The sequence below is a fragment of the Macrobrachium rosenbergii genome, chromosome 56 (assembly GCF_040412425.1).
Source record: "Macrobrachium rosenbergii isolate ZJJX-2024 chromosome 56, ASM4041242v1, whole genome shotgun sequence".
In the NCBI taxonomy this organism is placed as follows: domain Eukaryota; kingdom Metazoa; phylum Arthropoda; class Malacostraca; order Decapoda; family Palaemonidae; genus Macrobrachium; species Macrobrachium rosenbergii.
The window spans coordinates 35424846-35451078 of record NC_089796.1 but is presented as its reverse complement, the minus strand read 5'-3'; the positions used below and the strand labels follow the sequence as shown (position 1 = coordinate 35451078).

Genomic DNA, 26233 nt, shown 5'->3' with positions numbered 1-26233 from the left:
GGTCTTGGAAGGTGGGCTACCGGGGTCAGTACCAGTACACCAGTGTTCCAGAGAACCTCGGATAGAAGTTGAACCTATACACAAGGCAATGGGAGCACGAGGCAACCTTCCTCTTCCTTGGCTTGCTAGCTTTGGAAGAAGAAGGGAGAGGAGGCAACAGCACTCGATGATGAAGAATGATGACTTCCTTCTCCTCTTCTTGAATTCACCGAGCAAGCCTACAGCAACAACATGTAGAGGAGAACATCACTCAGAGATGATGTATATAGCAGTACCTGAGAATTCAATCCCAGTACTGCGTGAGGGGTTACCAAGGAGTAGGAGCAGTCCTACAGCTAGCAGACGCTGTGGCCAATAAGTCGTCCCTGGCATGGTTGGAGCAAATACCAGCAAGCCCCTATATCTAAGAGTGATCATTAATTTCAAAAGACACTCAGCTCTCCCAAGAGGCCTAGAGATGCACAACCCTCCAAGGCCCTGAGCCTCCACAACACCTGAAAAAAGAAGTTGGGATAGACTGTTTATTAAACTCATGTCATGGAGGGACATACGATAATAAATGAGGATCAACCTGAAAAAAAAAGAGCAACAAAATGCACATTCTGTCCTTCCCTGGATAGCACCTATCCAGTGGTTTCCTCTTCAAAAGTGCTAAAGTGATTGAGGGGTTTGTGTGTGTGTGTGTGTTTGTGTGAGTGTGTGTGTGTGTGTGTGTGTGTGTGTGTGTATATATATATATATATATATATATATATATATATATATATATATATATATATATATATATATATATATATATACAGTGCAGTCCCCAGTTAACGGGCGATCCGGTTTTACGACGCTTGTTTAGTGATGAAAATCTGCAATTTTTGGTGCTGAAAATTGCTGATTTTCACTTATCAGCACCGATAATTGGGTATTGGCACCGATACATACCTAACAGCAGCACCGATAAATGAAAATCGGTGCTTTTCAGTACTGATAAGCCCCGAAAATAGATGATTTTCGATTAGCAGTGATTTTCGGTTATCATAACACCCTCAGAACGGAACCCCACCGATAACCGGGGACTGCCATATATATATATATATATATATATATATATATATATATTATATATATATATATATATATATGTATATATGTGTGTGTGTGTGTGTGTGTGTGTGTGTGTGTGTGTGTATAAATAACAAACAACAAATCACACAAAAATAGATCAACAAAAAAAAAAAAAACAAAAGAAAGCAAATGGCAGCTGGGCAGAGAAGTGCAGAGATGTCTTCACATGATGGCAGCGTAAAGCCATGTGGATTGCAGACTGACGAGTGGGCAGGGCTTTCTCCCTACCATCGATACTTATCGGCCTTGTCTGAAAGTTAAATGACTGTTCCAGCTCGCATCCACAAGCTAAATCCCTACGTAAAGACAGAAGATTTGTATTTGTGTAGGAACAATTATGTGTTATAAAGCATTTACCCAAAAGTTTACTGGTTAAGAGAAAAATATTACTTATTTAAACATGGATAATAATACTGCATGTATAAAATACACAAAACATGGATAATAATACTGCATGTATAAAATACACACAAACAATAGACACAATATATAAATGAAATAAATGAAATCTAACTTTACTTTACCTATATTGACAAGAAGCGATGGCATAAGTGAGAGGCACTGAGGAAGGTGCAGAAAAGGAGAGGTGTTTTTGTTTGCAAAAAAGAGTTATCTGGCATAGGAACATCAGTTAACTCTTTTCTGGAGTTTCTTCTCTTTTCTGCCTCTTTGTCCCCCTAATTCCAATCCCTTGAGGAGGTGGGGGCTTGGGGATCTTTTACTCATCCTTCTGTACGGTTTCCTCTTCCCTTCTTCTCCTTTCATTGATGACCTCTGCATGGTACTGAATCGTGGAAATCACTGCTCTTGTAACTTGAAGGAGGCGGGGGGGGAGTTGGATGGCATGCCACCCCACCAGTGGAACTAGAGTACCTGACATGGTCGAACAAGGGGAAATTTTTATGATAAACCATGCCCTCAGTGCTGGGTCCGATCTCGACAGACTGATGACCCCTAAGGCACTGAGAGTTTGGTGTATATCCAGATGAGGATCTCAGGGCAGTTGCCACTGTTGGTAACAGTATTGCTCCTCCCCCTGTTGGGCTTCCCTAGTTAGAGGGACCTCATTCTTGACGAAAGTGTTATTATTCGCTCCATGAATACAAATCCTAATGTCCCTATGGCTTCTGGCATTTGACCTTGCTAATCTACCAGAAATGATTCAAATTTGTGACATTTTTAATGTGACATTTTAATGTGTGCTGAGACATTGTGAAGTGTTGTGGCCGAGAGCCAAATATATCATCTGAAGGCTGAGGAAAGCTGACTGTCGAATCAGCCTCAGCAAAAGAAAGTGAAAAATTAAAATTGATATTGCATCTTGGAGGAGTTAAAGTAGACTGTGCAATACATGCTTTTTGAAATCACTCCAAGGGAATGATATTTGCACTCCAGCTGATGACACAATCAGAAGAGAAACTTGTAGAAGAATTAAAAGATCAAGGTGTGATTAGAATAGAAAGAATGAAGAAGAAGATCAATGGCGCCTTAATTCCACTTCCAAATTGAATTATTACATTCAATTCGACCCACTCACCTAATGTAATATGAGCAGCTTGGTTATGCATTAAAGTTAAGCAATATATCCCAAGACCAAGGAGATGTTTTTATTGTCAAGAATATGGTCATATGTTAAGGTCTTGTAGGCAGAAGCTACATGGCAAGCTTGACTCATGTGTTAATTGTAGTGAACCAGAACATGGTGTTTGTTATACAGAAGTAAAATGTATACATTGTGGAGATAATCATCCATCCTCGTCACAAAATTGTGATGTGTATATCATGGGAAAAGAAATCCAGAAATTAAGGGTAACTGAACACAACATTTACAGAGGGTAAACAAACAGTTTCAAGCCAGTATTTTAGACCAGGAATATAATTTTCTACCACTGCAGCTAACCAAAGAAGACATGGATAATGATAATGAAAAATGAGGATCAATGGTGACCTGTACTCACACCTCTTCGGAGGCTGGACTGGTCATTTCTGGTACTCCTGCTTCTTCAGAGGCTATGCCAGAAACTTCTGGCACTCTTACCTCTTTGGAGGCTGTGGTAGCTGTCTCTGATGCACCTTCCTCTTCAGAAGTCATGTCATGTATGCCTGGCACTGTTGCCTTTCTGGAGGCTACACCAGTTATACCTGGTGTATTGGCCTCTCTGGAGGCTATGCAAGCTGTGGCTGGCACTCCTGCCTTTTTGGAGGCCTTATTATCTGTCTGGTGAATGTGTCTTTCTGGAGCCTACACCATCGGTGACTGGTGCCCCTGATGCACCAGTTGTTTTTGACTTTCCAACCTCTTCTCAGGCAGTGCCAGCTTTATCTGGTGCTCCTGAACTGGAAATTTCTGCAATGAAGATGCCTTCAAAGGTGCCCAACACCCATGATACTGGGAAGGGTTTGCCATCTATGGTAGGTTCCTCCTCCATGGAAGCAGAACCATCATCGTCGACATAAAAATGGAAGGCTGCCATAAATAATCAGTCTTCTTCTGGAAAAAGCTTCAGCAAGGCAGTAAAGTGAAATTACTGAGAAGGGGCTCCATTTCAATGACCTCTAAATCTAAGTAAAATTCATTGCTCATATCAGAAGTGTCTCCTGTATGTACAGCTTTGCAGGAGACTATGATTGGTAATAATAACAGCTTTGCAGGAGACTATGATTGGTAATAATACGTGTCCGAGCCCATGAGAGTTTACAGCCTATCATTCCCCTTGTAACAATACATGTCAGAGCCCATGAGAGTATACAGCCTATCATTCTCCTTATAACATAAATATAGGAAGCCATGGGGTTGTAGTTTTATGTATCTGTAATGACACCCCACAAAATCCTATTGGTATCCAGTCTACACTGCAAGTCATAGCTGTGCAGATCCATTTGCAAAGAAAATATACAGTATGCTCTCTCTATCTACCAAGTGAAGTCTTCCTTATTGATAAATTTAAATCCCTCATCCAACAGCTACCACATCCCTTTGTTATTCTGGGAAACACGAATAGTAGAACACCTCTTTCGGGTAATATTGTTACCGATCAAAGAGTAAATTGCCTGTGTTCCATCCTGGAAAGTGAAAAAGTGGGACTCCTCAACATACGGAAGTCTACACATTTTCATGTTCAAACAGAACATTTTCAGTAATTGGCTTATCTCTATGCAGTGATGACTGCCTTATTGATTACAATTGGAGATTAATAAATGGTATATTTATTAGTGACCATTTTCCAATATTGACGAATATAGCTCCAAATCCTCCATCTTCAAGGCTACCTAGGTGAAATATTGGTAAAGCTGATTGGGCAGCACTCCAGGAACACAGCTCATTAGATAGATCAGCTGATGACTTTCAATCTATAGATGATGCTCTTGCTTTTTTCAGTACAGTTATACTTTCTGCTGGTCTTCAATCAATACCTATGACTTCAGGCATTGTAAAGACGTCAGACGTCTCTTCCTTTCCCATTAATCACGATCATGTATTGCATCTATCAACACAGCGAGAATCTCATGTATATATTTGTATGTAGAATTTCCTGGCCTTTTCGGCAATATATATTTTATCACTGTATGTACATTATGTCTCTTATTATTGCTATTTGATTAACTGTTAACAAACACAAATTGCTCTCACTCAGTGTACGGGTCACGGCAACCGAAGGTGGGGCACTTCGTTTCCATCTGCATGCTGCTATGGATACCTGTGCCCAGGTAAATAAATTAGTCAGTACCCAGTTCTGTCTCTTTGACCTCACAACTGGTGACTCGAGGAGCGATGGTAAAAATAGCAGTTTTGGCTTTGCCATTAACGGACTTACTATGGCCGCTTTACCTTCAGAGAGCCCTTAATGGAACCATACGGCAACAAAGTCTAGGCCTCTGAAAGCTCCTTCCTCAGAGAACACCCACACCACTAACGGACTAATTACGGCGTGCCTACTTCAGGTACCCTCTGGCGTTCTTGAAAGCTTTGGCCCTGCCATTTGCGATTCATGTTGACCGTATTCAGAAGTCATTAACGGAACAACACGGCACATAGTTTTGACTTCTGATGAGACCCAAACACCATTAACGGCTAAATACGGCGCTAATTTTGCGTTTTGGTTTGAGGCAAAATGTCAGACACTGAGGTAGAAAGTTGTTCCAAGGACTCACAGATCCTCTGCATCCCCTGTCGCCTTTGAAGGCAACAATAAGACAGGCGATAAAACTCCCACCATTCTCATGGCAAAATACCACATCCTGGTTCCTGCAGGGAGACATCCATTTCCAGGTAGGAAAAATCATGAATGAGGAAACCAAAGCAAACATCACCATGACAACACTGCCAGAGGAGGTCTTCAACAAAATCACCGCATGGTTGGACTCGCAGCCGGGCAAAGTCAAGTACAGAGACCTGCGAGAGAAACTCATCGTCACATACTCCATGCCCCTCCCAGAGAGAGCCCAATGAGCCCTCGACCTGATGACCCAGCCCCTTGGGGGACGCATCACTCAGGGACGCCTGGGACGAACTACGAGGTCCCCTGGTGCTGCCGGGCGTCGACTCAGATGGACGGAGGAGGGAGATCAGCTTGTTGTGGAAAATATTCCTGCAACACCTTCTGCAGGAGGTGAGGGCACAAATCATGAATGCGGATGCCCTCTCAATGGATGAATTCGTGAACATCGCATACAAACTCCACGAGGCCACCAAGGCCTCCAAACATGCCACAACACCTGCAGCCTGGTAGCAGAAGAAGCCAAAGTGGGGGACACAAACGTGGTATACAGGAAGAAAGTGCCGCCGCAACAGCAGAAGACAAGGACAAATCCAGCCTGGTGTCACTTCCATCAGAGGTTCGGAAGTGACGCCAGAAATTGCAGAGCCTCCTGTTCTTTCACAAAAAAACTAGAAAGGCGGCCACCCATAACAGCAGTGGCTGCAAACCTTAAGGAACCCCAGCAAGTAGGATTCTTCATCCACGATGCCATATCAAGACGATGGATGCTGGTAGACACTGGGGCTATGCAATCGGTATTTCCACTGTCGAGGGAGGACCGCAACCGCAGGTCCGGCACTGCAGCCGTGCTAGTGGCCACAAATGGAAGCCCCATCCTCTGCTACGGAACTCAGACCCACAGAATATCCATCCTGGGCCATAAATATGAGTGGCCCTTCATCATCGCAGATGTTAGGTTTCTTGTGCTGGGCGCTGATTTCCTCGCACATCAAGGACTGCTAGTAGATGTCGGCCGACAACGCCTGCTGGATACCAGAACCTGCCGCTCCCAACCGCTCTCCACCGGACCGGGAATGCCAGCCATGTGCACCATCTCATTGAACAAATGCAGCGCCCTCCTCCACGAATTCCCAGATGTCTTCAAGCCAGAACTGTGTCAGGTGCCAGGTACCCAGGCCAAGCATGGCATCCATCACCACATCACCACTATAGGCCCAAAGATACATGCCAAGTTCCACCACCTGCCACCCAAGAAACTCCAAGATGCTAAATGAAAGTTCCCCAAGATGGAAAGGATGGGTATCTACAAAAAGGCATCGAGTCCATGGGCGTCCCCCCTCCACATGGTGAAAAAACCAGATGCTTCCTGGAGGCCCTGTGGGGACTATCATTGGCTGAACCTAGTGACAACACCGGACCACTATCCCCTGCCAAACATGCAGGACTTAACAGGTGCCCTGCACGGGGCCAAGATATTCACAAAATGGATTTGCTCAAGTCCTATTTTCAGGTACCATTACATCCCGAAGGCATTCCAAAGACAGCCATTATCATGCCGTTCAGGACATACACCTTCTCCTACTCCACCTTCGGCCCCAGGAACGCTGGGGCCACATTCCAACGCCTTATGGACAGCATCTTTGGGGACCTACCTTTGTGTCTGCTACGTGGACGACATCCTGATCTTCTCCAGGTCCCCGGAGGAGCACCTGGGTTACATCCGGGCTGTGCTGAAATACCTTCAGGAGAATGGTTTGGTCGTCAGATTCGACAAATGTACCTTTGGAGTGGAGAAGGTAGACTTCCTGGGACATGAGGTCTCTCCGGCAGGTGTCCACCCCATGGCCTCCAAGGTGAATGCAGTGAAGGAGTTTCCATCACCAAAAACCATCAAGTCCCTGCAGGAGTTCCTCGGCACTGACTTGGGAAGCCCCGCAGCAAAAGGTGTTCGAACAGATGAAGGTAGCCCTCATCAAAGCCACCACCTTAACATATCAAGACCCCACCGCCCCCCTGAGACTTACCACATACGCCAGCAACGTCGCCTGCAGAGCCATACTGGAGCAGATAGTAGACAGTTTCCCCCGCCTGCTTGCCTTTTTTAGCCACAAGTTAAAGCCGCTGGAGACCCGCTACAGTAAATTTGACAGAGAACCGCTGGCAATCTACCAAGCCGTGCAGCACTTCAAGTAGCTCTTGGACGGCAGCCCTTTCACCATCCTGACATACCACAAGCCAAGGGCGGAAGACACATAGTCGGCAAGACAGCAACGGCACCTGGCCGCTATCTCTGAATTTGGCTGCACCATCAGTTACGTCCCTAGGAAGAAGAACCCAGTAGCTGACGCCCTATCAAGAATTGAAATAAATTCAGTCCACCTGGGCATAGACTATGAAGACCTGGGGAAGGAGCAGGCCACAGACCCGGAAACGGCAGCTTACCGCATGGCATTTACCGCACTGAGGTTGGAAGACGTGCCAGTGGGTGGATCCGGATCAACACTTGTCTGCAACACCAGCACAGGCCTCCCGTGGCCCCTGATACCCGCATCATGAAAAAGCAGACGTTCGACATCATCCACAGGCTGTCCTATCCATCAGGATGGACAACAAAACGCCTGATGACAGAGAAATTCGTGTGGCACAGGATCAGGAAGGATATATGAGAATGGGCAAAGAACTGCATACTGTGCCAGACAAGTATGATCACCCGGCACACAGAATCAGGCATCGGAGACTTCCCTCAACCATGACGGTGTTTCGGGCACACCCATGTAGACGTCGTAAGACCTCTGCCGCAATTAAAGGGCGCCAGATACCTCCCAACAATCATAGACTGTTCCACAAGATGGCTGGAAGCAACCCCAGTGGTAGAAGCATCAACAAGCACCTGCGCCGAAGCCCTACTGTTAAGTTGGATAAGCTGTTTCGGAGTGCCTGATGACACAACTACAGACAAAGGCCTGGCATGCTTATCGGACCTCTGGGTCTCCCTGGCACGCCTGATGGGGACATTACTCCACAGTACGATGGCATACAAGCCTGCGGCCAACAGTATGGTGGAAAGAACCCACCGTTCACTGAAAGCAGCTCTGATGGCAGTATGTTGCACTGACGAAAATTGGAAGGCGCAGCTGCTCTGGCTCCTGCTGGGTCTCCGCACCGCACCAAGGGCAAATGTAGACGAATCTCCTGTAGAGAAATTCTATGGTAAAATATTGGCTGTACCTGGAGAATTCTTCCCCACAGAGCCAGACAACCGCGATATGCCCCTTCCAAGGCTAAGAGAAATTGCAAAGAAGTTTGCGTCCTGCCCTAAGACTTTCGCGGACAGGACCCATAGCTTCAGCCCAGAAGGCTGAATACCTGTACACATATCTTCATGAGGAATGATGCCCACTGCCCACCCTTGACCAGACTATACAGAGAACTGTACCGAGTCGTCAGTAGAACATCCAAGGCCTACCTCATCAGCATCCATGGGCAGGAAGACTGGATATCTGTCGACAGGTTAAAGCCAGCCTTCCTAATGGACAGCGGAACTCAGGTAGGAAACTGGCAGGTGTCCCAGAATTCCTCCACAAAACAAGGCCTCTGATGAAGTGATTGGCATCCTGAAATGTAGTCGAGGACATCCCAAGGGCCGCACAAAGGATGTCATCCGGACGATTCAGCAGTTGAAGCCACTCCATAACCAAAGGTATCAAGAACTCAGGGTTGGCTCCTGCTCCCAAAGAGATACTGTGATTGACATTCAACAGGTCTTCCAGCCATTATTTCAAATAATTGTCTTGGAGGGGGGGGGGAGTACTTGTCAGATGTCAGACATCGCTTCCTTTCCCATTAATCACGATCATGTATCGCATCTATCAACACAGCAAGAATCTCATGTATATATTTGTTTGTAGAATTTCCTGACCTTTCCGCCAATATATATTTGATCACTGTACGTACATTATTATTGCTATTTGTTTGACTGTTAACAAACACAAATTGCTCTCACTCAGAGTACGGGTCACGGCAATCGAAGGCCGGGCACTTTGTTTCCGTCCCCACGCTGCTATGTATACCTGTGCCCAGGCAAATAAATTAGTAAGTACCTAGTTCTGTCTCTTTGACCTCACAGCATATTTATCTGCAGACCAGTTCCCTGGTGGACTCATAAATGCCAGGAAACTCATATGAAGTCAGCTTTCACCAGGTATCATAGACAAAAATGTGAGTACAGTAAACCCCCGTATTCACGGGAAATGCATACCGCACATCCCCACGAATAGCTAAAATCCGCGAATACTTAAAACCCCTCTACAAACACTTAGAATTGCCTATTTTGATAGTTTAAACACAAGAAAAACCCTCTAAAAATGCTTATACCTGAGTATTTTAATAGTTTTATCACAAAAAGTGCATTTAGTCATGAAAATGATATGAAAATACAGTAATTAGTGAATATTTCTCAGTGAAAAATACCACGAATGGGTGAATTTTCCGCGAATAATGGGTAGATACGTTCCACAGAGTTCCACAAATACATGAGTCATTAGAAATTAAAAAGGCACGAAATGAATCTTGGAATTTTCATATCTTCACTAGATTAAAAAAAACCTTGACTTTAGTTGGGAAGAAAGTAATAAAAATAGCAGGAAAATTTACTCCGTCTTAACCTCCAGTTTTCAACATCAGTGGTTGTGAAGTTAACAGCAAATGAGTTTGCTAATCATTTTGCTAATGTTGCAAAGAAAAATTATGACAGACCCTATTCAGCTCAAAAGAAGGTAGAAGTTGATTTTAATACATCAAGGAATGAACAATACAATGTACCTTTTACTATGAGATAATTTGAATCAGCCTTAAATAAATATAGTGAATCATCTCCTGGACTGGACTGGATGATATAACATATTCAATAATTAAGCATACCGCTGAAAATACCAGTCTTTTTATCAACAGAATTTTTCGAGAACATATCTTCCCTATGCTTTGGGAGATGTTAAAATTACTGCCATTCATGAAACCAAGGAAAGTCCGATTCAGGACAAAGAATTATCGTCCCGTTGCACTGACATGTCTGTGTAAGATCATGGAAAAAATAGTGAACACTTGTTTAATGTGGTACTTGGAACGTGTAAACATCTGTTGCCTGTTCAGTGTGGTTTTTGAAGCATGCACTCCACAACTGGTGTGTTGGTTCGAATGGTATCTTCAATATGTGAAGCTATTACTAACAAACTGCATCACATCACTGTTTTCTTTGATCTTGAGAAGGCTTATGATACAACATTTAGGTATGGCATTCTGAGAGTTCTTTATAAATGTAACCTGAGAGACAATTTGTCTCTTTTTATGAGGGCATTTTAAAAAAATAGGCTATTTCAGATTCAAGTTGGAGCAACAATGTCAGATGTATTCAACCAAGAAGGAGTGCACAAGGAAGTGTTCTAAGTGTAACCTTGTTTGCCTTAGCAGTCAATGGGGTATCCAAAATAACTCCCCCAGATTAGCTTATACTCTTTTTTGTTGATGACCTTTCAGTATCTTTTGCAGCAACAAGGATGGCAGTGACTGAACGCCGCCTTCTGCTCTGCAATGATAGCATAGTAAAGTGGGCTGAGATGAATGGATTTAGGTTTTCAACTAGTAAAATGGCAACCATGTACTTTCCAATGTAAGAGGACTCCATCCTTATCCAGATCTGTTTATAAATGGGCAGAGAATTTCATGTGTTGGTAAAATAAGACTTCTTGGGTTGATTTTTTAAAGCAAGCTGACTTGGATTCCACATCTGAAATATATTAAGACCAAAATGCTTAAGTGCAATGAATCAGCAGAAATTTCTGTCCCACACTTCGTGGGGGTACTGGTCAAACTCAGATGTTGAGATTATACAAAGCCTTGGTCTTTTCAAAATTAACTTACGGGTGTGCAGTGTATACCTCAGCAAAGCCTAATAGCCTTAAAATGCTTAATTCAATTCATCATGGAGGAGTAAGATTGTCTACATGAGCATATAAATCATCTCCCAATGAGAGCATGCTTGTCGTCACTGGTGAGATGCCTCTAGATCTTCATTACCAACGTCTGCTGGTTTGGAGCTGGTACAGATTTCAGAGACTTCCCAAGTCCTTAACCAGCATTTGTATCAGAAATGAAAGGCATTGGAAATTTTATGAAAATCGCCCCAAGCAACCTCAACCATTTGTTTTTAGAATGAAATGTATAACCAGGCAATTAAAACATGCCAAGGATGGAGATTTTACCAGCTGGGTATTTGGTTAGCCCCCTGGAACCTTCTAGAGGTAAAATTGTGTAGATATTCTAATTTAGCAAAAGCAGAAATGTCCAATGAGGCAATGTAATCAATATTTTCAGCTCAATCCTCCCAACATGATAACTCCCTAGCAGTTTTCAAGGATGGCTCAAAGTCAGGTACTGGCATCTGTTTTGGAGTGGCCTTCCTTGGTGTAGAAAGAAGATGGAAATTATCATCTGCTGTGTCTATTTTTTTTTCTACAGCAGAACTTCCTGCAATTTTAAAGGACTTAAAGGAAATTTTAACTCAGAATGGAAATAGTTTAACAATATATTGTGACTTGTTAAGTGCTCTGCAGTAGCTAGAATCTATTAACTCTTTAAACCCACTGATTTTAGAGATATTGGAACAGCTGCTGTTAGTGAAAAGAAGAGGATGGTTGGGATCAAGCAAGCTGATTAACTTGCTAAGCCAGCAGCCATCTTTCCAAAACCCAGAAGATGCCTACTACCACAGGATGTTTTTTTTTTTTTTTTTGTAGGTCAGAAAATGAAAAATCTTTGGCAGCCCTTTGGGAAGGAATTGAAACAAACCAAAATATGCATAGTATTACGTCATCAGTGTTTCCTTGGTCATATCCCTATATGCCAAGGAGACAAGAAACAAAGTTGTGCAGGTTAAGGATTGGGCATACAAGACTCACACATGAGTTCTTGATGTCAGGTGAAAATCTCCATGTGTGATGGCTGTATTGTGCTCTTGACTGTGAGACATTTGCTGGTTGAATGTCTCAGTCTTGAGAATTTAAAATTGCAAATTTTAAAGTAATTTGTATTTTTTTCTAACATACAAACCTGAAGGTCTTTACATAGGATTTTGCTTGCGAACATGAGTTGGAAGGGCTGATAACTTTCAAACAAGATCGTTAGCTACTGACAGTAGGGGGAAGCCCCACCTACACTTTGGTCTGCACTCCACTTTGCCTTTCGGCCCAGGTACCACAATTAGGGGTGGCTGAGGTGGACTGTAAATGTAAAGACCTTCAGGTTTGTATGTTAGGAAAAATACAAATTACTTTAAAATTTGCAATTTGTTCCTAAACAAATACAAACCTCTGGTCTACATAGGAGACCTATCCTTTGTAGGGTGGATTCTGGGCAAATCTCTGAACCTCCTGGAAGTTCTACCACCCAGGTATCTCTTCCTGGTCTCGAAGAACCGAAGAAGGAGTCCAGTGCATCTGGTCCATTGAACATATGGGATGCTCAACTGCCAGACTTCTAGGCTTGAATTAATGAGTTTATGTCATTATTCCAAAGAAAAAGGCTTGGATGAACCCATAGTGTCGGAGACAATAAAAAGCTAATAAAACCAACAGGTTTCTTTTATTGTCAACCCCTCTCTCCCCTTGCTAGAAAGAGGAGGAGGACTTGCATCTAACAATCTACTCTAGATTATAGACAGTGTACTCAGTTATCTATACTCACCTGCAAGACATGCCAGTCCAGCACGTGATGGCTCACCACCTGCCTCTCTGCCCTACGAGAGAGGAGAGGTAAAAGAGAAAAGGGAAGAGGCCAGTCACTCACACATTCTCTCTCTTGCTTACAGTACACCTTAGGTGAGATGCTACCTGTCCCTGTAGGGGAGCTGGGTGAGCTACACAACTTGTCGAGAAGCCACTACAGGACCCAAGAAAAATGTGTTCAAGGACCTGTGGGCAATGTCCCAGAGGTAGAGGGATGTGAATGTGGTTTGTCGGGACCACACTCCTGTCCTTAATACCTGTAGAACTGACAGGTTCTTCCTGAATGCGAGGGACGGACCAATGCCCCTAACATTGTGAGCACTTACTTGGAATGTACTCCCATCTTTCTGAGTCTTCACCACGAATTCCAGGATAGACTCGAGCATGACGGATCCCCATCCCCTCGAGTGCTTAATATCAAAGTAAAGGTCATATGGCTCGCCAACTCTCTTCGCCGATGCCAGGGCAGCAAGAAAAGTCTTGAAGGTCAGATCCCTGTCTGATGATTCTCATAAAGGCTCGTAGGGTGCACAAGTCAAACTCTGTAAGATGAATCACATCCCACTCAGGGGGCCTGAGTTCCCTGGGAGGGCAAGACTGTTCGAAGCTTCTCAACAGCATAGAGATCTCCCATGAGGAAGAGAGATCGATACCTTTAAGGTGAAGGACATGACCAAGGGTACCTCTGTAGCCCTTAATAGCTGAGGCAGAGAGAAGTTTCTCTCGGTGAAGAAAGACAAAAAAATCCACTACCTGCTGAAGAGTACCTCTGGCAGGAGAGATACCCCATTGACGACACCAACCACAGAAGACGGCCCATTCCCCCTGGTACAGAGCCACAAAGGATTTACGAAGGTATCCAGACATATCTGTCACTGTGTGGTGAGAAAAACCTCTTGCTCACAAAAAGCTGGATAGTCTCCAGGCATGTCGACAGGCACCTCCTCACACCAATGGCAGCAAGAGGGGAGGAATGCTGCCCCAAGCAACCTTTTCCCTTCTTACCCTTGCCCCCTTTCCTAGGATGGACAGGAGGCTGAAAAGGGTGCGGCTGCACACCTTTCTTAGCAGGGGCAGAAGAAGACTGTTCCTGTGGTGGCCCGAGGAAGCCAGAGACCTCCTGGGACCCGAAGGTTAGGCTACAGTGCCCCACAAAGACCTGGAGGTCTTGGTCACTGCCTGGTGAACAAGCATGTCATTGCTTTTGGTCCTTATCCTGTCCACCACAGCCTCCACCTCTCCTCTAAGGAAGAGGAAAGTGGAACCCAATATTGGTCTGTTCCTGAGTGCCAGTGCCGACTCTGAACCAACAAACCTGGTGACCTGAGAGAGCACAGAGTTTCTTCTCTTGAGCACCAGGTTTGCCCACAGGTTAGCTGTCTGGTGGGCTAGGTAGGAGATGGCCCTACCTCCAGACAACATCAGTCTCCTGAATGTGGATTCCTTTTCAGATGCACAAGATCCTGAAGAGGAAGAAGCAATCTTGGCCACTGCAAGGGACCAGAGATCGATCCAGGAAACCATTTGGAATGCTGCCATGGCAGTCAATTCCATTGCTGCTGCATCCTGCTATGAAAGGGCAACTCCCTCCGTGCAGAGGCAATCCAGCGACAGACCCAGACACAGACGCACCAGGTCTGAGTCAACCTGTTTTGTCGGCAAAAGTCTCTCCAAGGGATTGTAGTATTTCCTCTGGTGAGTGAGAGGCTGAGGAAGTGTCTTGTACAATCAGCTAGACCTAAGTGAGTTCTCCTGCCCAGACATGAGAGTTAACCTGGTCCAAAACCCATTCAGCAAGTCCTGACCATGGCAAGCCATAGAGACCCTGTGTTCCTTCTGTGGGCCCAAAAAAGCCTCAACGGCTGAATATCGGTCCATGGGGAAAGCCATGGTTTCTTCCTTGAGATCATTAAACTGTAGTGTCAAATGGGTGATCTCTGAAAAAGTCCTCTGCAACTCGGGGGTGTCTGAGTCCTGGGGCATAGGGCCCTCAAGCCCTTCCAGGTCATGATCTTCCCAGGCTACTCCCTCTGCTGGAGGGGGATGTTTGCCAGAGACCCCTGGTGATCTCTCCACCACTTGATCATACAACCGGTCCAGCCCAAGGATGGAACCCGGAACGTATGTTTCTATGGCCGGGCTGGGATGGGAATGTGAATGGTCCTGAACCCTAGGCCTGTCTGGCTCTTAGCTCCCAGAAAACCCTGAGGAGGTGGAGGGGACAGGTGAGAGATCCCTAGCACTGTTACTGGACCTATCAGAGGCTAAGGCCCTGGCAGGTGAGTAAGGCCATGTGAGGTCATCAACCTGTGGTGACGATGGCCATACGGGTCGGAAAGAGCCATCTTGTGTGTGGGAACATGAACAGGGGCTGTCCCATGGACGTGCTACAGTCTTCTTAGAAGCTGGAGCCTCTACAGTAGAAGAAGACTGGATGGGGACCTCCTCTTGCCTTTCCCAGGCAAGTGGGCCAGTAGACCAGCATCACCGTTCCGGGACCCTTGCACCATTCTCTTTGGGGAATGGGAAGGAGGTGAGTGAGCGCCTGCCCACTCTCTACTCATTAGCTCTTGCTGGGCCCTGATGGCAGCTAGGCCTGGGTCTGTAGACCGGGGACCCTTACCGGCCTGGGAAGGTGACTTCCCAGGACCGGTGTGCCAGGGGTCCATGGAACCCCAGGTAGTGGTTGCTCCATAGCCTTCCCCGTGGAGGATGGCTGGTTGTCAGAAGCCCTACAGGACTTCTTACAGCTGGGAGAGACAACCTTCTTCCTCCGCTTACTAGCTTAGGAAGAAGGGGAGGAGATGACAGCAGACAATGAAGATGAAGACGAAGATGATGTCGATGGCTTCTGATTCCTCTTCTTTGACTTCTTCAGGTTGTGGCAGGCCTTGGACAGCAGTGTGTGGAGGAGGATGTCACCAAGGTATGAAGATGTAGAGGGTAATGCCTGAGGGCACACTACAAGAGGCATGTGCTGTGTTATCAGCAACGTAGAGGTGGCCCTCGAGCTGGTAGACACCGTAACCGTGGAAGCAGTGACCGTTACAGTGGAAGCGGTTACTAGAAGGCCTTTGGAATCCTTCAAGTGGGAGATCAATCCTTCAACACTCAACTCCTTGGAGGACTAGGGATGGCCATAAATCCCTAAGCCTATCAGTCTCCACAACACCTGCAAGACAATTCCTTTTAAACTTATTTATTTGTTTATCTTTTTAGTTTCCCATTTAATTTTATTACTGCGTCAATAACTTACATGTTGTGACGCCAGTTTTAATAGCCACAAATCAACCAATCTGACTCTTTGCACCAATAACACCTGCTTGAGACTCACTAGACCTCTATTTCAATAAAAACCTGTCCAGTGAGTTTGTTTTGAAACTTTTGTGAAGTGAGATATGGCATTATCATTGATAAGTTGGTGCTACTTTGGCTTTTTATCTACACATCACCTACTCCAAGGTGCTAGTACTAAACATGGCGGAAGCTCCTTGGGACGCCGTGTTTAGTATTAGCCCCTCAGGGATCAAAGTATCATATACACTCATTTCTATATTGTGTGGTCGACAAATTACATGAATAAATGATATCTTTGCACAGCCCTCTTCTTTACATTTACCATACAGTGCTTAGTACTAGCACCTCAGAGTAGGTGACATATAGATAACAAGCCAAATTAGCACTGATAAGTTTATGATGGAATTTGGTACACTGAACTTTGTAAGTTTCCTAATTTAGTATCCTACACATTTCCTTGATTAATGGACAAGGAAAATCTTCCCTTCTCTCCTCCTGTGAAAATATTTTCTCAGCTGCCTTCTGTTGCTGCTCCCCCTGAAGGTTTTGGAGTTTTTCTATGATGAGCTCAATGCTGTGGTCCTCCTCCAACATCACACCACTGAATCCTTGCACTTACCCAGAGACACAATATCATTGAGAGCAACCTTAGCTCCAATGCCATCTAAGTCTGTCTGGTACAGAGTCTGGCCACAGTTTCCTACAAGGCTGAGTTCATGGTATTGTGAAACACTTTCCCCTGGCTTCCTGCATGAGACTATATTTATGGAACTCTGTGGGAGGTAACTCTTCAAGGTCACTTTGAAGCGGCTTTGAAACACCGCTTTGGTTTAGTTTCTTAAAAGTTTCAAATGCTCTGTTGGTTCATGGGCTGGATGAAATGAATAGCGTTAGGGGCAAGAAATTCAACATAGTGAAACTGTATTCCTCCACTAACTCTGCCTTCAGTTATGAAGGGTGAGCAGAAGCATTATCTATAATAGGGAGGGCCTTGAGTGGTAATTTGTTTTCCTTTGCAATTGGGTCTGCCCAAGCTTTACTATAATCCCCACACAACATATAATGTAATTTTTACAACATTATCTTTCTTTAAAAACTTCAGGTTTTCAGAAAGGTACGCAAGCAAAGCCTTGAAGTTTAAAGTCCCACTGTCCTTCATTGGCATCTTGGTGATGGCTTCTACTCCTGAGTGATGTAGGTCCTCTTAGGTATTTTCTTCCAAAAGAGGTCTGTGTCATTGTATTTGAACACTTGTTGGATAATAACACCCTGTCTCTGCATAGTTCTTAAATTCATAAACAAATATATCTACAGCATCCTTGTTAGAACTGGCAGCCTCTCCATGGTCAAACTATCCCAATTGCCTCTTGCTTCAACGACAGGGGTGAAGGATGCATCTTATTATATAAGTTCCGAACTGCAGATACAGGTTCCAAAAACTGTGGTTGGTTGCTTGAACACCGATGATATGTTAGACAACCGAGATTTTTCTTCAAGTAATATGCTCAAGAAACAAAACATTCGAGATGGGAGGCATTAGAGAACTAGGGTTCCACTATATATATATATATATATATATATATATATATATATATATATATATATATATATAATAAGAAGGCACTAAAGCAGACATGGTTTTTCTTTATTCATCACGGCCTAAAAATACAAAGTAAAATATACAAATACAGCAAGAAATTATGTATGTACAATGTACAAATAAATTATGACCATAAAATCTAAAATAAATTGATAAAAGAGAAAGGCCTAGAGTGTTTCAACTAACAGACCTCATTCCTCGAAGTTCATTTGCTGTATAAAAAAAAAGGCAGTGTGTGGTTTAGGCTATACTGTATACAGGGGCGTGGACGAGGAATAATTGTTCAAAGAAGGAACAAGCTTCTTGATCGCTAACGATTCAAGAATAGGGAGGTGGTTTGGTGGTGTTCTTGTTGGCTGGTTAGTATGATTTTAAAATCATTTAATTTATTTATTTTACATTTGCATTGTTTTATATGATTTCTGATATTTGATGTTTCAGGATTGGACAACTTGCACCCAGTAAGAAAACTAACGCCAATATGTGAGTCACATCTGACTTAAGCAGTTGGCGCGTGTTTCCCACATATATCTGACAATGGCATTGGCAGCAAGTAAATAAATAAACAACACCGGACTGCATTAAAGCGGGCATTTTTCTTTGTGACGAAACATACCACCAATAGTTCTTGGGTTCTTAGCTTCACGTCAACTACATGAAAATAATTCGTTAAAATCCTTTTTAGATTGGGTAGGATAGAGGTGTCATGTGTGAATGGAAAACTTATATAGTATGTTAATTTACGTGCCAAGTGTGTGGCAGCAGGAGGGTGAAAGGACTTATCCAATGTTTTCTTAACATTTTTTAAAACTAAATTGGATGGATAGCAGTTGCATTTAAAGTAATCATAGAGAAAACCTATTTCCTTGTGAAAAAGATTCCACTCAGATGCAACTGTGGGGGAGAGTGGACAGAGAATTCAATTTAAAATTATAAAAGCACGAACTGTAAAAATTCTGTCCAAGACCTGGAAAGGTTTTCTTGCAAAACACACCAGTATGAAATCTATTGTCATCACGGATGACGATGGTGTCTAAAAAGATAATTGGTTGTTATTTTCTAATTCATAAGTAAATTTAATGTTGTTATGCAGTGAATTAGCATACTGTAAAAGCTGGTCACAGTGGTGACGGTCTTTGAAAACGACAAAAGTGTCGTCAACATACGGCGATAAAATAAAGGCTTAAACACAGAGGGACAGCTGTCCAGCAGCTCTCTCTCGAATTTGTGCATGAAAATATCAGCAAAAATGCAGTTAAATGGATTGCCCATTCCTACACCTTCCACCTGCATGGAAACTTCGTTGTTAAACACAAAGGCCGTGTCCCGCACCGCCAACTCTAACAGCTCTTTAAAATCTAAGCGGTTAAAACCATGGTACACATTGTCCTGATCATTAAAAATAGTATCCAAAACATAATTGTTTCCTCCACTGGTATTGTCGGGAAAAAAACTGGATCCGTTTTTTCTCGAAAATCCTTCACAACGTTCAGGATAAGTGAGGGGGAGTGGTAAGCAGGCGGCTGAGTTCGTGGTTCACTTTTTTTCTGTAAATATGTCTGATTATTATTTGTGTCCGGCGAACTGCCTGTGTTGTCTGTGTCGGGAATGTTGGAGAGGCTCCTTTTTATACAATTCGAGTACCTCTTTTAGTAAAATAACCCATGTATAAATTTTGAAAGGGAATCGAGATGACGACGAAGCATGCAGAAAGGCGATATGCGTCTGTCTCGAGGGTATCGCTTTCAGCAGCCAAATCGTTCATTTTAAAGTCAAGAGCCGGTTCATTTAGTATGCTAAATTAACCTCTTCGCATTTTTGCCATCCGAGGCCTGATATATTTGATATTCACTTAAAGTGTAGCCTGATTGTACAGAAATAAGTTTTGTGCAAAATTGTAGCTTCTAGAGGCATGTTATTTTTTTAGTTTTAGGGGGTTTTGTATAGCTTTCAGTATTCTCTTGTACCCACCGCGTGGTCCTTGTGTGTTAATGTATGTTAAATTTAATTAGTCTATTTTTTTTAAATAAATTGTAAAACCCTGCTTGATCTTGCTGGACCTTCGCTTCCATGTTTACTGGTAGAGCCCTTCAGGCCTGATCATCCCAGTCCCGTGCCATCAGGGACTTAGAACCTTCCCAGTCGTGTGGGTAAAATTCGCGACAGGTATATTAGTGAATAGTGATTCTATATCAAAACTGGCCATGATCAGATCGGAATCTTGACATAAAATATTACTTTTAAATTCTAAGAAACTGTTAATAGTAAATTCATTTTTGAATTTGAAAGAGTTTTCCAAGAGAGAGGAACTATGTGTTGTGCAATTTTGTAGTTTGGTGTAGTATATGAAGAAAGGATTGGCCTTATAGGTACGTTCTCTTCACGTATTTCGGGAAGGCCGTACATGATACCATAAGATGATCCAGTGGCGAAAACCTCATCATAAGTAGTTTGAGTAGTAGCCTACTTGTTTGTTTTAAGATCTTGGAATATGGTTAATTTTGTCCTCTTCCTTAAAAATAAGTTTAAAGTCTTTGTTGCCAGTTTTATGAAATTCAGAATCATCAGTACGTATATTTTGCATTTTTTTGGATATTAACTTTATTTAAAATAAAAGCATCATTACCTTTATCTGGTTTGAAAAATATTAAGTTATTGTTTTTACTCAATTTCTGAAGAGCGTTTAGATAATCTTTATTAAAGAAAGGAGCCCATCTAAACACTATTCAGAAATTGAGTAAAAACAATAACTTAATACTTTCCAAACCAGATAAAGGTAATGGTACAGTTATTTTAAATAAAGTTTACTACATCCAAAAAATGCAACCCGTTGACCGCTAATCTACTGATTATTCACTTTTAAACTGAACTTGCTTAGGTCATAGACCTCAGCTGATTGGTTTCTTATAATTGAAAAACAAACCAATAACGGTCTTCGATGTATGGCATTCATTTGAATTGCTCATGCCAAAGCCCAATGATCATATGGCATTCGACGAATCAGCAGTATTTGTTCGTTACTCTCTGATCACAAATGCATACAAACAACTAGCAGATTTTCCTTGTCTCAAACATGAATTTATATATAAACTAGTTCATGTATGTTCCAGCATAACTCTGAAATGCATTGAGCAATTTCAACCAAGCTTGGTATACATATGACTTACTATCTGGAAATGAATACTGTGGGGGTAAGACATCACTGGCACCAAAGGGGGTGGAGGTGGGAAGGGGATGACTTGTAAAAGTAACTGAAAACGACAGATATTAGTGTCTAATCCATACTTTTCGAGGTTGCTGAGATGAATAGTGACACTCCTGATGTCCAAGTCCAAGTTCAGCCCTGATAGTAAGGGGGGGGGGGTGTTTGAGAAGGGTGAAAAATAAAATTTAAAAAATTACAGATATTACTGTCTAATCCATAGTTTTTGAGGCTGCTGAGATAAATAGTGACACTCCCAATGCCCTTCAAGTCCAAGTTCAGCCCCGATAGGAAGGGGGGGGGGAATTAAAATGTAAAAAATGACAGATATTAGTGTCTAATCCACAGTTTTCAAGGTCGCTGAGATGAATAGTGACACTCCCGATGCCCTTCAAGTCCAAGTTCAGTTCAGCCCCGATAGGAATGGCGGGGTGAGAATGGGTGAAATATAAAATGTCAAAAATGCTGGGCAATGTAACTGAAGCAACTATGTTAATAGGAAAGGGAGAGAGTGAGAGGGAGAGAAAGTAGAGCAGATGTTAGGGAGGAGAGAGAGAGAGAGAGTAGAGGGGGTGTTAGGGAGGAGAAAGAGGAAAGAGAGACAGGGAGAGAGTGAGCAGAGGGGGTGTTAGGGAGGAGAAAGAAGAAAGAGAGACAGGGAGAGAGAGAGAGAGTTTATCGGTTGTCATCCAGAGTTTTCCTGGCAGCGCAGGGTTGGTCAGCTAGTATATATATGCCTATATATATATATATATATATATATATATATATATATATATATATATATATATATATATATATATATATATATATATATATATATATATATATATATATATATATATATATATATATAGTGATAGTTATGTTAACCCATACCAGTGATCATAACCTAGCATAAATTTATTTTTGTATTTAAAAAAAATTTGGGGGGCATTACGGAAACACAGCTGCTGTTATTCAAATTTCGTGAAAGAAGGAGTGACACACAAAAGAAGTTTCATCTTGATTTTCCTTTCAGGAAAAAGTCTGGTCTGAATACGAGGTTGCATGTGCCCAATCTCCGAGGTGCCTGGAGCTGAGAGGTGTCCACCACACGCGCTGTGTGCGGCAGTGTGTTTCGCCTTCCTGTTACCTTGATATTTATACACAAGATGAGGTGAGAGAAATTATATATCTGTCTTCTCCTTTCTATCTTCTTGCATTTAATGTTTTGTTTGTCAAGGAAATGAAAGAGATGATTTCCTCAAGGCATTTTTTTTTTCAAGAAAATAATGGGAAATGAGTCTTAAGAAGCTGACGATATATCAGTGATCTAGAATTTCATAAAATATTCATCTTGCATGCGGGTTACTGGAGATAATTCTATATTTCCATTTTCTTGTTTACGAATTAAAGGTTACTCAAAATTTTTCTTTCTAGTTATTTACAATTATGCATTTCACCTGGCTGCAATATTTGCCATATAGCTGATATACTGACGTCAGGATTCTCTGAATACAGTGCGGTATTAGGAAATGAGTTGAAAAGGGCTACTGGACACATTTAAATAACCCTTTCACCTGTCCTACGGGTAACAGTGAGGCAATAAACTTAAGACCGAGTAAAAGGATATGGATACCAGTGAGAAAAAAATGTGCCGAAGTTTCTTTGGCGCAATCGAGTTTTCTGCAAAGTGTCTAATGCTGTATGAGCCGTGGCCCATGAAGCTTTCAGCCACGGCCCGGCGGTGGCCTGTTTACAGCGTTGCCAGACGCACGATTATGGCTAAATTTAACCTTAAATAAAATAAAAAACTACTGGGGCTAGAGGGCTGCCATTTGGCATGTTTGATGAATGGAGGGTGGATGATCAACATACCAATTTGCAGCCCTCTAGCCTCAGTAGTTTTTAAGATCTGAGGGCGGACAGATAAAGTGCGGATGGACAGACAAAGCCGTCACAATAGTTTTCTTTTACAGAAGACTAAACTGACGTCTTCCAACTAGCATTCATTGTCCAATATCCTCTTGCAGGAAATGAGTTTACAGACTTTATTTCATGTTACAGAAATTTTCAAAAAATCTTTGTAATTTCTATAGACATGCAATATTTCATCAGTAATGTAAAAATTTGTCAACCACAGATTCCCCAATATTTTCTGTTTTATATTATAAAATATTTTACTTGTATGCAAAATTTTGTATACCATGATTTGTACATTATTAATGCCTAAAAACTTTCAATATACATCTTGGATGATCAAATTTTTTGCACTGCTGAAAAAAAGCATTCTAAATTTGCAGTCTATTAATGCCTGAGGCAATGATTATAAAGTATCACAATATGCATGAACCTCTGTGATATAGGACCGTTCCCTGGTATACTCAGGTTTATGCATAAAATCAATGCACAATGGTACTGGCTTAAGGGAATGAGCAAATACATTAACAATTAAAAAAAATATATATAAAAACCTGACACCTGACCTGAGACAGCTAAAATTATATACAAATTATAAAACCTTAAGACAAAACCTCACACAGTATATAAACATACATAAGCATTCCCTTGACCCTTCATATAATTATAGATGCACTTGCAGACAGTCAGGTAATTTGAGTCCATGACACAATCCCACATACATAACGTACGCAGCCTCACACAAGAAGGAGATGGTACTTCGCACAAGGTGAAAACATATAATTAAATCCTGCAGATTCTTGCGGATCACTGGAATACTCCTAAACCTGTACTTGCAATAAATTATTACTAGAAACATTCCCACGCTAAATCAGCAGCGCATTAAGTATAGGCTACTGTGTGTGTGTACTAAACACCCGAAAAACATAAACACAGTAAAGACTGGATTTATCAATAAAGTCTCTCTGCTCCATCCTGCACTCCATGGCACTTCCTATTCATACAAAATCCTTAGGGCTTTCAATGCTTAACACTCAAAGTGACTCGCAGATGTGGTGAATCCCACCGTCCATTCCGCAAGGCACAGAAGACCCCTCAGTTACATAGACAACCACTTTGCATCAAACTCTTTCTGGCCGTATTCATTTTCAACTCCGCTTACAAAGCGTAGCCTACGAACAACTCCCCAGATGCAGTACTGTATTAACATAGTAAATTAATAAGTTCTTATGGTTACTTCATTGCCGGTATATGACAGCGCCCGTATGGCACAGCCAAGCTTTGCAAGATATTGTTGTCTCTGTGAAATGAGGAACGATAAATCATTAAAGTGGCTCTTTCATCATCCCATATTTTCATTCCTGGCCTTATTTGTGATACAATTGTGGTAGGACACGTTACAATATTAAAATTTTTTTTTGTGCTGTATCTATGTGATATATCTCTAAATCAGTTTTGAATGCTCAATAAAGAAGAAGCGCCCGCTTCACGTTTGTAAACATTGACCGGTGTCTCACTTAACGCATCCTTTTATGACATCGCTTTAATTAAGTATTATCACAGGGCAGCCTCGTCTTCTTTCATATGTCATATTTTCCCTTTACTGGGCTGAACTGACAGATTCTCTCCGCTCCCTTTTGCGTTATGTGGTTTCAGCCTGAATGCCCATTTGATCCAGGACCTCCTCTATGCACATTCTCTGTGAGATTCTGAGCCTTCTCGTTTCGCTATCCTACAATTTCCAGTTCTACCGCACCTGCGACTGAGTGTTCCTCTTCCTTTTCATCACAGTCCCAAACAAGTAAACTTTCGTTATGTCAAGCCTTTTGTCTAGCATTTAAACACTACATACCTCAGCCGTTTCCTCATTTGTAAATTTGATCTTACCAATGCACCTCAGCCATGAACGTAAGCTTTCTATAGTTCTCCCTTTTCTTCGTAAATACTCGCGTCAGTCCTGTATTCAGCAATATGTGCCTCATACATTACATCCTTCAGTTAATTTTGCTCTGTTGACAAATGGAATTCTCTTGTTTATAATTATTCTTCATCTAGTTTTGCTGCTCTTTTGTGAAGAGCCCCTTCACATTAAAGTAGGTCACCAAGCTGACAGGCAGACATGTTTCAACTCCTCCAATGTAAAATAGAAATTACTAAATACTGTGAAAAAATAATATTTCTTATTTTATGGTTTCTTATTTAACCATTTCACAAAAATAATATAAGTGAATTACTGTAAAATACGTGGATAAATTAAATTACAAAGAACATGATTTGTTTCGGGTTAACACAACCACACAGGGTTTAAAGAATAAAGTTACTCTGAATTTAAAAGTTTTCACTCTCTCCAAATATGGTTTAGCAAGTCAAGGGTTTTGTGGGCACTTAATTCACTGGTAAATCAAATATCCTTTATTTCATTCGCAGCTTGAAGAAGGTGAGATTGATGTGCGACTGGCCTCCTTCAAAGGATGTTTCCTACAACGTCTGGCCAGACAACGACGTCCCTGAGGCTACCCACAGACCAACTTAGCCCATCCCAGGTCCAATACTGTAAAAATGAGTCTAACACCAGACCCACTTGCACAATTCTGGGCGCGGCTATTCATCCGGGACCTCGAGGACGTGGCTCTCATGGTCTATCCCTGGCCAAGGATTCCTATCACTCGATTTTGAAGAAAACCAGTTTTTAGATACCTGCTATTTTCCTACTTACTCCTGAACCTCCACAAATGATAACTCTTGGTGCAAATAATTATACTTTTAGAATTAAGCTTTGTGGAACTCAAGCAAGCTGACTGTTCCACCTTTATTTTCTCTGGACCTTTTCGCCTCTCATTTCTTAAATTATCTTTATTACATTGATTTAGTAGTATTTACAAATGAAATTATTCAGCGGAGATACGTCAGATTTCAAGCCCTTCCATGGAATTCTACAGACATTCACATTTGTGTTACGAAATATAAGGAGCCGCCATTTACATAGCTTTTAACGAAGCGGAAAAGTAGCTTTCATTTTCAACCATTATCATTACGACTGTCCTTAAGGTTTTATCCAGTATTTGTAAAATGAAATATTTGTATTTTATGAAGAACTAAATACATATACCTATAT

General features: G+C 42.2%; 1 protein-coding gene across 1 annotated transcript in view; it reads left to right on the top strand.

Moving 5' to 3' along the window:
• LOC136836495 (uncharacterized) overlaps positions 1 to 25814 on the top strand; it is a 107444-nt gene extending 81630 nt beyond the window's left edge. The window contains exons 3-4 of the mRNA XM_067100832.1: positions 22238 to 22375; positions 25546 to 25814. Of these exons, the coding sequence (XP_066956933.1) occupies positions 22238 to 22375; positions 25546 to 25629 (222 nt within the window). The 3' untranslated portion in view covers positions 25630 to 25814. The remainder of the gene's footprint in view (positions 1 to 22237; positions 22376 to 25545) is intronic.
• The last annotated feature ends 419 nt before the right edge of the window (positions 25815 to 26233 follow it).